We start from the raw sequence: 15,036 nt of genomic DNA, 5'->3' as shown, positions 1-15,036 counted from the left end.
AGTATAAAATACTTCAGCTCTGTAAGCATAGGGTTCTTCTAACATAACTCTCTGCATGTGCAGACAGATTGATGAACAAAGCACAAACCAATGCTATGCTTTATTTTAGAAACATTTCAATCAAAAAGATTCAGAAACAAAAATAAAGTAAAAGAGTAGGCATAAATATACAAGAAAACACAACTAAAAGAAAGTTGCTACCATCTTAATATTTGACAAGGTAAATTCAGAACAAAGGCATTAAAAGAAGGACTACAGAATTATTAACTATACAACCAAAAACATAGTAACTGCTTTTGTAAAGTATAAATTACAGGAGATTGAAGAAGAAAGAGATGAATACTAAAAATACAAGACTATCATACTTCGCTGAGACTGCACGCCCCCAGAAGCCCAGCCTGGGACAAAGATTTGAGGGCAAGTGGTTTATTTGGGAAGTGACCACTAGGGGCACCAGAGGAGGAATGGGAGGTAAGATAGACAATGATGCAAAGAAGCCAATAGACAGTGCACTAATGCACAGATTATTACTGAAGGTATGTGGGGCCTGATCCTTTCGGGGCCCTCTAGAAGACCACGTGGAATGTGCATCAGAATTGTCTCACCTTGGGCGCAAGGAATATTTCTCTTTTTTAAAAAGATTGGCACCTGAGCTAACAAATGTTGCCAATCTTTTTTTTTTCCTTCTTCTTCTTCTCCGGAAAGCCCCCCAGTACATAGTTATATATTCTAGCTGTAGGTCCTTCTGGTTGTGCTATGTGGGACGCCACCTCAGTATGGCCTGATAAGCAGTGCCATGTCCACACCCAGGATCCTAACCAGTGAAACCCTGGGCTGCTGAAGCAGAGTGCACCAACTGAACCACTCGGCCATGGAGCTGGCCCCACAAGGAATATTTCATGATTATTCTCCAACTCGAAGGCTGAAGGCAAATCCTGGAGACATTAATTCTTTGAAATTTCTGGCCTTCCCTTACTCACAGGCTGAAAGAAACCTCTAAGTTGGGAGTTACAGGAGCTTGTGGTAAGATGCCTTTGGCATGTACTAGAACAGTGAACACTTGAGAATGTGTGGGTAGCACAGAGAGACATATGGTACAGTTCAACCCTTGTACAGCTCAGATTCCCTTGTGCTTCACATTAAGTTCACTGAAGTTCCATTGTTCCATTTATCACCTGGCCTCTATATATGAGTGGACAAACAATCAATTAGGGGCACTGACACCAAGGAAGTAAGGATTGTGTAAAAGGCAATCAATAGTGCCTGCCGCTACTCCCAGCAATCACGCACAAACTTTTTCCTATGTATACACCTTAAAATGTCAAAACTACATTAAGGAAAAAATCTCATGCCCTCTATATGTGGAGACAGTCTCATCAAATTGCTCCATGCAGCTCCAAGTCCAGAACTTCTGTGATACGTTTTATCATTACCACTAGGTCTATATGTAGTTCGTTGTGTGGCAGATTACTAGAGAGAATACAAATAATCCCTATATAAATAATCAAGGAAACTTTCCAAAAGTTCTATTTTGAAAAAATATGGAATAGGTTTTACAACAGAGATTTAAAAATACGAAATGGAGGGGCTGGCCTAGTGTGTAGTGGTTAGGTTCACGCACTCCTCTTCAGCAGCCCAGGATTCGCAGGTTCAGATCCCAGGAGTGGACCTAGCACTGCTCCTCAAGCCATGCTGAGGCGGCATCCCACATAAAATAGAGGAAGATGGCCACAGATGTTAGCTGAGCGACAATCTTCTTCAGGCAAAAAGAGGAAGATTGGCAACAGATGTTAGCTCAAGGCCAATCTTCCTCATAAAAAATATGAAATAGAAATATGGAATAAATTTCCATTTTCTCTCTCCTTCTCCTCCAAAGACCAAAGCTCTCTGCTCCCTCCTCCCAGAGCGAGGGAATGGACTAAGACAGACTGACAATCTGAAACATAAAGATGAAGGTGACAGGGAAGGCTCCTGAACTCACATCCTCTCACGGACACACCTACGTATGGAGCAATTCCCTCGGAAAGAAATCCAGAAACTAGCTGAGCAACTCCTACACATTGGGAGAACAAGAAAATACGCACCTCAAAACTGGTCTTGGCACACCCTCAACTACTGGGAGCTATTAAGAACAAAGAAGGCAGCTTAGACAATCACAGATGTTTGAGAGACAACTAAGAACTTGGGCCAGGCCGAACCAAAAGGTATATTACGTACACGAGACCATGCTGTCAAGAACGGGAGGTGGCTGTTTTATCCCACGCACAGAAACCAACACATAGGGAATAAAGAAAAATGAAGACAGAGAGTAATATGTTCCAAACAAAAGAACAAGATAAAACTCCAGAAATGGATCCTAATGAAATGGAGATGAGTGATTTACCTGATAAGGAGTTCAAAATAATGGTCATAATGATGCACACTGAGGTCAGGAGAATAATCTATGAAAAAAGTGAGAATTTCAAAAGGGAGATAAAAAATATAAGAAAGTACCAAATAGAAATTATAGAGCTGAAGAATAAAACAACTGAACTGAAAAATTCAACATCAGGCTAGATCCCATTTACAACAGCATCAAAAACAATAAAATACTTAGGAATAAATTTAACCAAGGAGGTGAAATATCTCTACACAGAAAACTACAGGACACTGATGAAAGAAATCAGAGAAGACACAAATAAATGGAAAGGTTTCTCATGTTCATGGATTGGAAGAATTAATATTGTTAAAATGTCCACCTTACTCAAAGACATCTATAGATTCAATGCAATCCCTGTCAAGATTCCAGTGGCATTTTTTACAGAAGCAGAAAAAACAATCCTAAAACTTATATGGAACCACTACAGACCCCGAACAAAGCAATCCTGAGAAAGAAGAACAAAGCAAGAGGCATCACACTTCCTGATTTCAAGCTATATTATAAAGCTGTAGGATTCAAAAAACAGTATGGGACTGGCATAGAAACAGACATCTAGACTAATGGAACAGAATCAAGAGCCTAGAAATAAACCTATGCATATAAAGTCAACAAATATTTGATAAGGGAGCCAAGAATACTCAATGAAGAAAAGAGTCTCTTCAATAAATGGTGCTGGGAAAAAGACATGCAAAGGAACAAAACTAGACACCTATCTTACACCACTCACAAAAAATTAACTCAAAATTAATTAAAGACTTAAATGTAAGACTAAAAACCATAAAACTCTTAGGAGAAAACATACGGAAAAAGCTCCTTGCCATGAGTCTTGGCAAAGATTTTTGGGCTATGACACCGAAAACACAGCAACAAAATAAAAAACAAGTGGGACTACACGAAACTAAAAACTTTCTGCACAGCAAAATCATATATCTGATAAGGGGTTAATATCCAAAATATATAAAGACTCCATACAACTCAATAGCAAAAAACCAAACAATCCAATTAAAAAAGGGCAGAGGTGGCCAGTCCAGTGATGCAGTGGTTAAATTCACACATTCCGTTTCAGCCGCCCGGGGTTCACCAGTTCAGATCCTGAGTGTGGACCTAGGCACTGCTTGTCAAGCCACCCTGGGGCAGGTGTCCCATATATAAAGTAGAGGAAGAGGGGCACAGACATTAGCTCAGGGCCAGTCTTCCTCAGCAAAAAGAGGAGGATTGCTGGCAGATGTTAGCTCAGGGCTAATCTTCCTCAAAAAACTAAAAAGGCAGAGGATCTGAATAGACATTTTTCCAAAGAAGACATACAGATGGCCAATAAGTCACATGAAAAAATGCTCAACATCACTAATCATTAGGGAAATGCAAATCAAAACCACAATGAGATATCACCTCATGCCTGTTAGAATGGCTATCATCAAAAGGTCAAGAGATAAGAAATGCTGGTGAGGATGTGGAGAAAAGAAACACATGCATTGTTGGTGGAATTGTAAATTGGTACACTACGCAAAACAGTATGGAAGTTGCTCAAAAAACTAAAAATAGAATTACCTTATGATCCAGCAATTCCACTTCTGGGAAGATATCCAAAAGAAACAAATACACTATGTCAAAGAGATATCTGCACCCCCATGTTTATAGCATCATTATTTACAACAGCCAAGACATGGAAACAACCTAAGTGTCCATCAATGGATAAAAAAGTTGTGATATACACAATGGAATATTATTCAGCCACACAAAAGAATGAAATCCTGCCATTTGCAATAACATGAATGGACCTTGAGGGTATTATGCTAAGTGAAATAAGTCAGAGAAAGACAAATACTGTGTGATCTCACTTATATGTAGAATCTAAAACAAACAAATAAATAAATAAATTGAAAAAATCTCATGGAAAAAGAGATCAGATTTGTGGTTACCAGAGGCAGGGGTTGGGGAGTAGAGGAATAGGATGAAGATGGTCAAATATACAAACTTTCAGTTATAAGATAAATAAGTACTTGGGATGTAAAGTACAACATGATGACTATAGTTAACACTGCAATATGGTGTATATTTGAAAGTTAAGGAAGGAGATCCTTTTTTTTTCTTTTTCACAAGAAAAAAACATTATTTTCTTCTTTTTTTTAATATCTATATGACATGATGGATGTTAACCAAATTTACTGTGGTAATCATTTCACGATATATGTAAGTCAAGTCATTATGCTGTACACCTTAAATTTATACCGTGCTGTATGCCCATTATATCTTAATAAAACTTGGAAAAAATGAGAGTAAACTCTTAGTGTTGAAAAGGGAAATATGCCATTAATAAATCAAAACTTGATACTTTTCTAGACTACCTATGGAAGATTAAATGGTATATGCTAAAGCAGGAAACTTTCAATCCAATATAAATAAGAATCCAAAAAAGAAAAAGACTGAGGAACTAGGGTTTTCATAGTAATTATTCTAAGACTTTGGAGAAAACGCAATTTGAAGAACACAAATAAATTCTCATCAATTCTAAAATATAAGCACCTCTGCTATAACATTAAGTATGCATTCCTTTAAGATGTCCCCTTCTGCAAAATCAAGCACCAGAAATAACTAGGCCTTGGGGAAAATGTTGTAGACGTAAAGCACTCAAAAACCTATGTAACTTTGTAACCAGAGTCCTAACAAAACAATCACAATCTTAATAAATCTCAGCACTGCTAAATCTCTACTAGTTTTCACTCAGCACGAGAGTCACTCAACCCTTGGTAGGTTTAAATGCTGGGGCTCACCTCCCTCCTTTGAGATGTAGCTCTTCGAGGGCACGAATTCTCAATAGAGATCAGTTTCATCAAAAACTTAAAATCTGATATTTAGAAATATCTTTGCAGCTTCTTCATATGCACTTGCAGCTTCAATTAGATACACTAACATTGCAGAAAGCAAAATGATTCTTGATAACATCAAATCATTCAAAAGTGACTCCAAAGGAAGGTACTTCTATAGGGTTTTTAGCTGTTTTTTCCTAAGACTTCATTTATTGCTAAGGTCTTCTCCTTAATAGTGAGAAAGCTTCCCATGATTGTTCCAAAAGCTGCTAAATTGTTGTTAACAAATGGAACTTCTGGGTTATACTTACATAATTTCTCTATGTACAACCTGCTATGAACTGGTTTGTGACATAGAAACGTGTTCTGATGTAGCAGAAAGCTATATTCAAATTTAAAGGCTTAACACTACACCTCAAATTATTATAATTTTTACTATACCTTTGCTGGTGTATTTTCTGAAAAAAAAAATAGAAATTAAGCATTAATACATATACTCACACATGTATTACAAGCACCTTCAAAATGGATCTGAATGTTATTGTTTTGCCTTATTTCCTAGTTGTATAAATTTTCAAATAATATTTTTAGACAGTAGAATATTAAGAAAGAATATAAGTAATCTAAAATTATTCAACTTTAATTCTCCTATTGTACACTGCTTAAAATCCTATATACATTAAAAACATATGAGAAATGTTTTGCAAGAAGAGACTTTATTATGAAAATACAGATCATCATGGATACATTTCTACAATTTAGGTAAACATCATATGTGATTTTCCTTTTCTGAATGCAGGGCACAGCAATGTATCTTGTAGAATCTTTAAAGGAGAAACTCCTGTTTTCACACTCTGATCCTCAGATGTTCTGCAATCCTGCTGGTTCAAACAGAGAAGAGTGAAGCAAGTGTTCAAGAAGTTTCACGTAAAGACTAGTTTATAGATTTTCATAAATGCATGTTGAAGTTAAGGAAGAAAAATACGTAGTAAGATATGAATACTCCCTGCTTCATGTTTCCTTCTCCCAGGCATGACCGTGAATAGGGCATTATAACAAAAACTTTCTGTAGAAACCACATTTAAGCTTAAGAAAAATTCCACAAATGGTTGACACATTTTCTACAGGCAAATTTGAATATTTCTTCACATGAAAAAATTATTATTAATCACAAAATAAACTATAAAAGCACAAAAATAGATATCAATTCAGGTATCAGGTAGTATTTACCAATAAAATTCAAGTCAAGGTAAAAATAGAGAGTTCTATGATCATACCGAATTTCATGTCTATTACAATTAAAGGAGCATGAAAATATGTAGTATTGCAAACTGGCCAATTAACCAGAGAAATTTTCTTAGGAAACCTCGCCATGATCAATAAATAAAATGTTAATTTTTAAAACGTTTAAAATAGACTTCTTTTCTAGAATAAATATGACAATTTAAATTTTTATTACATGAACTGGATTGGCACATCTAATTTTATTTTGAAAAATTACTGACAAACATCCACGGACCAAATGAAAGCAACAAGAATAAATGATATGAAACCTAAGTCATCCTACATAACCAAAGGGCAATAACTAATATATATTATTGCAGTCAGAATTAACTTATGTGTATTTTCCCACATCTACTTCATTCTTTTCTTTCAAAGTACTATCTTTCTATTGAAAGTATTAAATGTGTATCTTATAATATCTTTAAAAAATTCAAAACAGAGACTATATTATTAAATTTATACTCAAAATATAATAAAACTTATAGGGTCATATGAATCACATTCATTTACTAAACATGTAACTATAACGTAATTATTTTAAATCTTAATATAATATTCCGTTGATGGATTGACAACGTATAATTCTTACGCAATGATGATCCAGTTATAAGTCACTTTTTTCCCTTTTTTTTACTTTGAGATGCTTCACAAGTGTAGGCAGTATTTCACTGTTTTCCTTTGGTAAGTGTTTTTGTAGCCTAAGTGCAATAGCAGTGAAGAAGATAGTAAATACTTTGCACAAAAAACCTGAATTAAAAGAAAATACAACCATCAGATGAGTCAATTTATTTATAGCAAAAATGTTTGTGGAAAGAATGGCATTTACTAAAGAAAAGGCAAGTACATTTTATCTCTAAAGGTATCAACTTCCCAATTGTAGAATGTAATTAATATCATAAACATATCAAGTTACTTAAAGGAGAGTTTCTTAAATGTTTACAAAACATTTTAGATTTCTTATATAGCCCATGAAAAATGCAAGGTGTGCTATTATTTCACAGAATGTATTAATTCTAAAACATAAAATACATTTCTACTTTCAAAACTTAATTATCAACAGGAACTGGAACCTGTTTAAGTCACCTCACGCAGCTTTACTCTATTTGAAATATTCACCATTTTCTAAATATAAACAGAGATACTTTAGAAAAGTTAACTGATTATGTAGGGATTTTTAAATTTATTTTCATGTCTCAAATTTCAGGAAGTTAATATATTACAAGGATTATATAAAAATACTTAAACTTTGGATGAAAATGATCCTGTTAATGAAGTTAAAAATATTTTACAGCAGTAATGTTAATTATCTGACAATATCAATATAGTAATTTCAAAAGATAAAATAGGAAATATTAATAAATCTATGTCATTTATAATCACACAATATTTCATACATTTGTTTATAACAACCAAATACTGTAAACAACCCAAATGTACATTAACAAGAGAATGGATAAACTGCAGTACATTCACAAAATGAAACAGTGCTCAGAAATTTTTAAGAAGCACAAACTATTGCTATTGAATCTCCCAAAAGCATAACATTAAGCAAGACAGACCAAAAAAACAAACAAAAAAACTCCACTTGCAACTGTATTCCACTTGCATAAATTTCTAGAACAGGCAAAACCAACATACTGTAATAGAAATCTGAAAGGGGTTTATCTGTGGATCAGGGAAATTGACTGAAAAGGGGCTTAAGAGAAATTTCTATAGCTTGCTTTGGGTGCTGGTTCCACAGGTGCACTCAATTATCAAAAGCCATCAAACTGAACGTCTAAGATCTATGTTAACTGTATGTTAATTACATCTCTCTCTCTCTCTCTCTCTCTTTTTTTAAAGTACTGCTTTATATATTCTTCACAAACTAAATACGACGTGACCAGCATCTGGATCAAGAACAAAACATTGTCAACACTTGTTGACAATGCCTTCCTCACGTTTGCTCAAAGTCACGAACCCAAAAGGGTTGGTTTTGTTTGTTTTTGAAGTATACAGCAGGTCCACATTAAGTAAGTGGAATCATACAGTGCATACTCATTTGTGTCTGCTTTTTTTCTTTTCATATTGTTTATGTGATTCATCCATATTTTATGTAGTTGTATACCTTTCATTCTCATTGCTGTATAGTATTCCTTTGTTAATTTTTTATTACAATTTATTTATCCATTCCATTGTTTATTGCCCATTTGATTATCTAGTTTTGTGAAGAGGTCTTTCAAGACTATTGTCCAGTTTTCTATTAAGTTATCTATCCTAAGCCTATTATTGATTTATGGGAGTTATTTATATATTTCAGACATTAGTTCTTGTTCACTTTACCTCCTTCACTGTCTTCTACACTCTGGTTGTCTCTTCAATCTTTCAGTTATTTCTTCTGATGATCAGAATTTATTAACTTTAATATAGTCTGATTTTTCTTTTATAGGTAGTGCTTTTTGTGTCCTGTTTATACAATCTTTTCCTACTCCGAGGCCATGAAGATATTCTCCTATTTTTCTCAAAAGGTTTTATCTTTCACATTTAGATCTGCAATGCATCTAGAATTGATTTTTGTATATGATGTGAGGTGGGGATCAAGATACATTTTTTAAAATATGCATATATAAAATGATTCATTACCCTTTATTTAAAGGACCATCTTTTTACAATTGCAGTATCTCCTTCCTTTGTCATAAATCAGTTGAGTGTGCATGTGTGGATTTGTTTCTGGATTCTCTATTCTGTTCCATTGGTCAGTGTGATGACACCTGCACCAATACCCTACTATATATTAATTAGTATGGCTTAATAATAGATTTTGATACCTGGTAGCATATATCTTTCAATTTTGTTTCTTCTTCAAGATTCTCTTAATAACTCTTGATCCTTTGGCTTTCCAAATGAATTCAATTCCCTTGTCAATTTCAAACAAGGAAATGATAACTTCTGGGATTTTTTTGGGGATCACATTGATACTACAGATTAATTTATAAGAAGTGGCATTTTAAAATCTTCCTATCTGTAAACATGATACATTTTTTCACTTATTTTGGTTCTAATTTCTCTCAAATTTTGCAGTTGTAGAGGTCTTACACAGCTTTCATTAGATTTTTTTCTTGGTACCATATTTTTTGATGTTATTGTATTTATTATATTATTTTTATGTTTGGTTGTACCTGGTATAAGGAAACACAATTGATTTTAGTGTATTGATTGTATATTAAGCAACTTTACTAAATTCACTTATTAATTTTAATATATTGTATTTCTTGATATTGATGCTAATTACAGGTGTATTCATAAAAATGTGTTGAGCTATACATTTATAATATGTACTGTTTACTCAATTAATATACATAATGTTATATTTCTATAAAAATTCTACAAAAAACCCAAACCCAATAAAGTGGTAAACTTGGCAAGTTACAATAGGAAATGTTTGCAAGAGACTTATAAATCATCTCTCTACTGCAAATAAACTAGAGCTGATGGAATCCTTCATTTGAGCTAAATGGCACTTAATGAGTCATCCCAATGAAAACAAGTTTGAGAAAGATAAGAAGAATTTCCTTGCTACCAAAGGCACCTGATGGGTTAATATAATACATTTTTTACTAACTTTTTTTAGTGACAAACTTTTGAGATTCTAACGAATGCCACAGACTTCCTCCACAGGGGAAAACATATTGTACAAAGAGAATTTTAGGATTTCAAAAATATACTAAAGTTCAATGTGGGCTCCTAGGGTTCATGGATCCCTGTTGAACAAGCCTTGCTCTAGAGTAGTGGTGTGCATAGAACTTTCTGCAACAATGGCAGCGTGCTACATTTGCACTGTCCGATAGAGTCGTCAAATGCGACCATTAAGCAGGAGAAATTTGGCTATTGTTACTGAGGAACTGAATTTCTAATTGCATTTAATTACATTTAAATGTAAATAGTCACATGTGGTTAATGTCTACCATATTGAACAGTATAGCTCTAGAGTCTCTCACACAGCTGTCTTCAGTTTACTGTGGTTAAAATCACTTAAGGTGCTTTATTAAAAATACATGTCTACCACTGATGCCTGGTATTCTAATTCAGGGCCTCAGAACTTACATTTTTAGCAAGAACTGCAAGTGATTCTGATTCAAACGACTCATGGAATATAGTTCAAAATGTACTAGTTTACACTAAATTGCCAGAAATGCATACTCCTATTGCAGTTTCCTGTGTTTGCCCTTTCTGCTGTAATCCCCCATGTTCTTGATTATTATCTCCTTTTAGAAGCTCCTTAGTAGGATCTCCAGTATTTCATCAATTTTCTCACTTATGTGCTGTGTTTAAAAACAATTAAGCATGTTACAGTTATATCTAAAACAAACATTAAAAGTCTAAGCAGTGTTTTAAGCAGACTTCCTTAAGAACAATGACTTGTTTTGTTTAATTACCTCTGAGAAATTAATTTTGACTTCTTAAATGTCATTTTTTACTTTAATTTTTTTTATTTCATTTTACTCAGCGTTCAGTGTTGACTAAGCTTGCTGGATAATTGACTTCTGAATTAGAAGGCATTGCTGTATACTGTTTATCAAACAGATATTTGTTACCGTTAAATATTAGAGTTTATCATTATGTGGTTCTTTGAATTACTGAACATACGCAGTAAAATTACAAAACATATAAACACTTTTAAATATTTAACACACTGATAGTATCTATACAATAAAATCATTGAATGTTAGTGCTGATTAAGACTTCAGAAACCATGTAGTCCAACATCCTCATTTTACAGATGAATACATTGAGATCTAGGAAGATCTAGTGAATTTTCTGAAGTAATACAAACATATCCAGGCTTTCCCAACACTTTAACCATAGCCTATACCACCATAGCAGCCCAATTCCCGATATCTCTTATTTATTCAACAAATACTGAATGCTCTTTATGTGCCAAGCACTATAATATCATTGATCAAGAGACAACTGAAATTTACATTTAAGTGGGGGTTAGACTATCCTGATGCTCTTTAGTGGTGTAAAGTTTTTTTTAAAAGTTATCCAATCTTTTACTTTGGAAATGGAAAGGGTCACAAGACCAAGCTAGGTGGTTGTATATGTATACAGGCAAAATTACTTCCCAAAATGAAATTCTGCTAATTATTACCTTTTGTTCAGGAATAACAAAAAACAACTGTGCATTTAATGCAGTGACTCAAATATTTACGTAAATTCTATGGTACTTTAGTTTCTAAAGTATTTTCTGTACAATAATATAAGGCTTCTTTAATCATCAAAGTATCCATTTGTTCATAACTTATTATTACTGTACCTTACTATAAACAAGCATAAGTTTTTAACCCAATTTTACTCTCTGCACTTCTTCAATAGATATCACTTACATACTCCAACCAATAGGTAGGCCATTTTTGTCCTGTTATAGATCCAACAGCTTCCTAGGTTTCCACAGCGTCCAACATCCCGAAAGATACAAGAAGTTTCTCTTATAATTTTAAAAACTAATGGTCCAGGTATACTCCCTATGAAAAATGCAATGATTGTAAATGCTCCATGAAAACACTATAGATTGAGATCATAATGATTTTTATCCTAAAATTAAACATATACATATATATTTAATCATCGTAACTGTAAACACATCATTTAAAATTATCTAAGAATTTACTTATAGACAGGATTCTTAATAACCGAAAACAATGATTGTGTGTTTTTGAAAAATCCTTATTCCTGTGGGCACAAAAAAATTAGTAGATTTACATCTTTTCAGAATGGTGTGCATGTTGCTATTTAGTTGACATCTCAAAAGTTTTGTTAATTTTCGAATGAAAAATTTAGGAAAAAGTATTTAAAACGGAGAAACTAAATATTGATTTTATGAACTCAGTGTACCTTCCAAGATTTCAAACTGTGAAATTTTCAATCACTGAAAAATTAGTTTTGTAATGCAATGTATACCGATTATTTATCAAGATACTGGAAGAAATAACTGAAAATGTAAATGCTTTGGTATGTTTGTAATAGCCCTGGATTCAGACGACCTCACATTCAGAACAGTCGTGTGCTGCACGAGGGAAATTTCTGTATACTCTCAGAGACAACACCTCCTCAGCAACAACGTCACTTTCAGCTAAAAGTGCATGAATAGTGATTGAAATTAAAAAAAAAAAGTCATCCCCAAAGACATTAGAACCAAGTTCTCAGAACTAACATGCCTAATGATTGATGATCTTCTTGAAGAAATTATCAGGGCCCTATGCCTCTCTACTCTTGATTCCCGCCAAAGACCACTATCTATCACCAGACTTCCCAATTTCAGTGAGTGCTGGCACTGTTTATAGTTGCTCAAGGTGAAAAACCTAGGCCTACTACTCATTTTTTCTATTTCCCACCATATTTTTCCAATTCATGATCAATCTTTGTAACACTAACTTCAAACATATCCTAGATATCTTGATTTTTCTGTCTCCACTACAACCCCCACAATCCAATTTAATATGACTCTGACTTAGACTTTAGCAAAAGCCCCCCTGTTCTATTCCTCCACATTTATCTTCTATAAGTATTTCTCCTCCCAGCAGCAGAGTTATCTTTTAAATGCAAATCAGATAATATCTATCCTCCGCTTAAAATTCTCTGATGGCAAAATCCTGCAAGATCTAGAGACAGTTTATAACTAAAATATCAAGTTATTCCACCCTCTCCTACTAAAAAATGCATCAGCCTCACTGGCTTCCTTTCTGCTGCAGGAAACTCTGTGCACTTGCTGTTTTTGCACTTCCTTTTCCACTACATGTCTGTCTTTATCTAGTGGATCATTGTCCACCATGAAAATATGCTCTAATTTTCCCAACTAAAAAAGCTATTTTTAATCCCACATATTGATCTCGCTATAAAATGATTTCTCTGATGCCCATCAGAGCCACACTTAGATTTTTCTACATTCTTAATTCCATTTATCATGTGTCTTTCAGTCTTCAATCCATTCCAATCTTGTTTCCTTACTCCATCGATATTTTTAATCAACTTCTTGAACCATGGGTCCTAATATAGTCATAATGTAGATTTGAAAGCTAGTTTTAGCTATTTTAAGAAAACCTGAAGTACAGAGTGCAAAATCAATTTGTTCTTTGGATATAAATTCTTAAAAACATCATATTCAGTGTCTTTGGTGATGAAAACATTTAAAAGCACTAGTCTAGGTTAGTGACTCCCCAAACATGCAAGCAATGTATAGTTTCAGTGCTTATATAAGTGTTTTGTTTCAGTTCACCAAACCATTTCTATGAGCTTGACGAACATACTTCTGATCAAATAGATTGTCTCTTCTAATTGAATACAACATTAACGCATATTTTACATGACACCTAGAAAAGACTTTACACTAGGTATTATCTTTTTACATTAAGTATTATCTCCTAAATTCTGCAAAGCAGCTCCTCCATTCACTTGTTTTGTGTCAGTTTACCATTATTATTATTTGAAATTCTACATATACATGTAGACAAATACACATATCAAAAAAGAAACTATTCAATGCTATAAAAAATTGCCAAAAGTCCATACCAAATATTCTCAAAATCACATAGGCCATACCCAAGGCCATAGCCCGTTGTTTGTCAGATACGATCCTGCAAGCAAACAGCAATGATATCATCAAAACTTCATTCTTATTAGCTATAGAGAATGTTTATTATATAATATATGTAATATAATAATATGATATTTATAATGATATATAATATATATATTATTATAGAGAATGTTTTTTAGGTTCAAGGTTAATTTTTTTTTTCTTGTGCAATAATTAGACTAAGAATCTTTAGCCAGTTCACACAGTTCAATCTGGTTGAATTGAAGAAATGCAACTTCTTGCATGTCTCCATATCCCGCCCCTTGCCAACTGATTCCGAAGCTTCTTGCTCTTCAAAAGGAGGAAGCATTGATGGCCCAAACGCTCTACCCCAGCCTCCTTTTCCTTTGCTGGAAAAAACTTAGCACTAGCTTTCACACTTCTCTTGCTTCATTCTGTGGTACACACCCATTGTTCTAGATTTCTTCTTTTTGCCCCTGTGAGATCCACTCTCTACCTTTCTCTACCTTGCCCTCTGCCCTGGGAGACTAACCTAAAGCACTATAAAAATAGGTTCTCTTGCCTTCTGGCTTCTGATTGGGTTCTGCCAATGGAGCGCTCTGAGTGAGGAAGGAAAGTGAGGTCAGTCTTCATTCCAAGGCCCCCTCCCTGCAGAGTTAAGTCAGGTTGTCTGGGTCCTCAGGTCTCTCTCCTTCCTACTACCCCTGTTTCCTTTTGGGCCTGCGGTGGTAACCAACCAGACACCGCACTATGCCTTGGGATTCCTTTTGCCCTGCCCAGATTTTAAATAGCCACTTTATTCAACCTTGCTTGCTTGAATTGTCCTAATTTGAAGGTCTCACCTCTTTCCTGCCAGACCTCCTCCTGTTACCTTCACTATTGAAGTTAAAATAAACAAAAAATAACTTTCCCAAATGTAAAGAATGAAGATTTCTGTATTTCCTACTAGG

At 34.2% G+C, this 15,036-nt stretch overlaps 1 protein-coding gene across 1 annotated transcript in view; it reads right to left on the bottom strand.

Annotated features, from left to right (window-relative positions):
- Positions 1–7,099: 7,099 nt before the first annotated feature.
- Positions 7,100–15,036, bottom strand: part of SLCO6A1 (solute carrier organic anion transporter family member 6A1) — a 211,269-nt gene continuing 203,332 nt past the window's right edge. Inside the window, exons 13-15 of the mRNA XM_014841213.3 lie at positions 14,059–14,123; positions 11,877–12,014; positions 7,100–7,257 (exon numbers count right to left, since the gene is read on the bottom strand). Of these exons, the coding sequence (XP_014696699.2) occupies positions 7,115–7,257; positions 11,877–12,014; positions 14,059–14,123 (346 nt within the window). The 3' untranslated portion in view covers positions 7,100–7,114. The remainder of the gene's footprint in view (positions 7,258–11,876; positions 12,015–14,058; positions 14,124–15,036) is intronic.

The sequence above is a fragment of the Equus asinus genome, chromosome 9 (assembly GCF_041296235.1).
Source record: "Equus asinus isolate D_3611 breed Donkey chromosome 9, EquAss-T2T_v2, whole genome shotgun sequence".
NCBI classification, from domain to species: domain Eukaryota; kingdom Metazoa; phylum Chordata; class Mammalia; order Perissodactyla; family Equidae; genus Equus; species Equus asinus.
The sequence above is the reverse complement of the archived record's forward strand: the minus strand, read 5'-3'. Positions and strand labels throughout refer to the sequence as shown.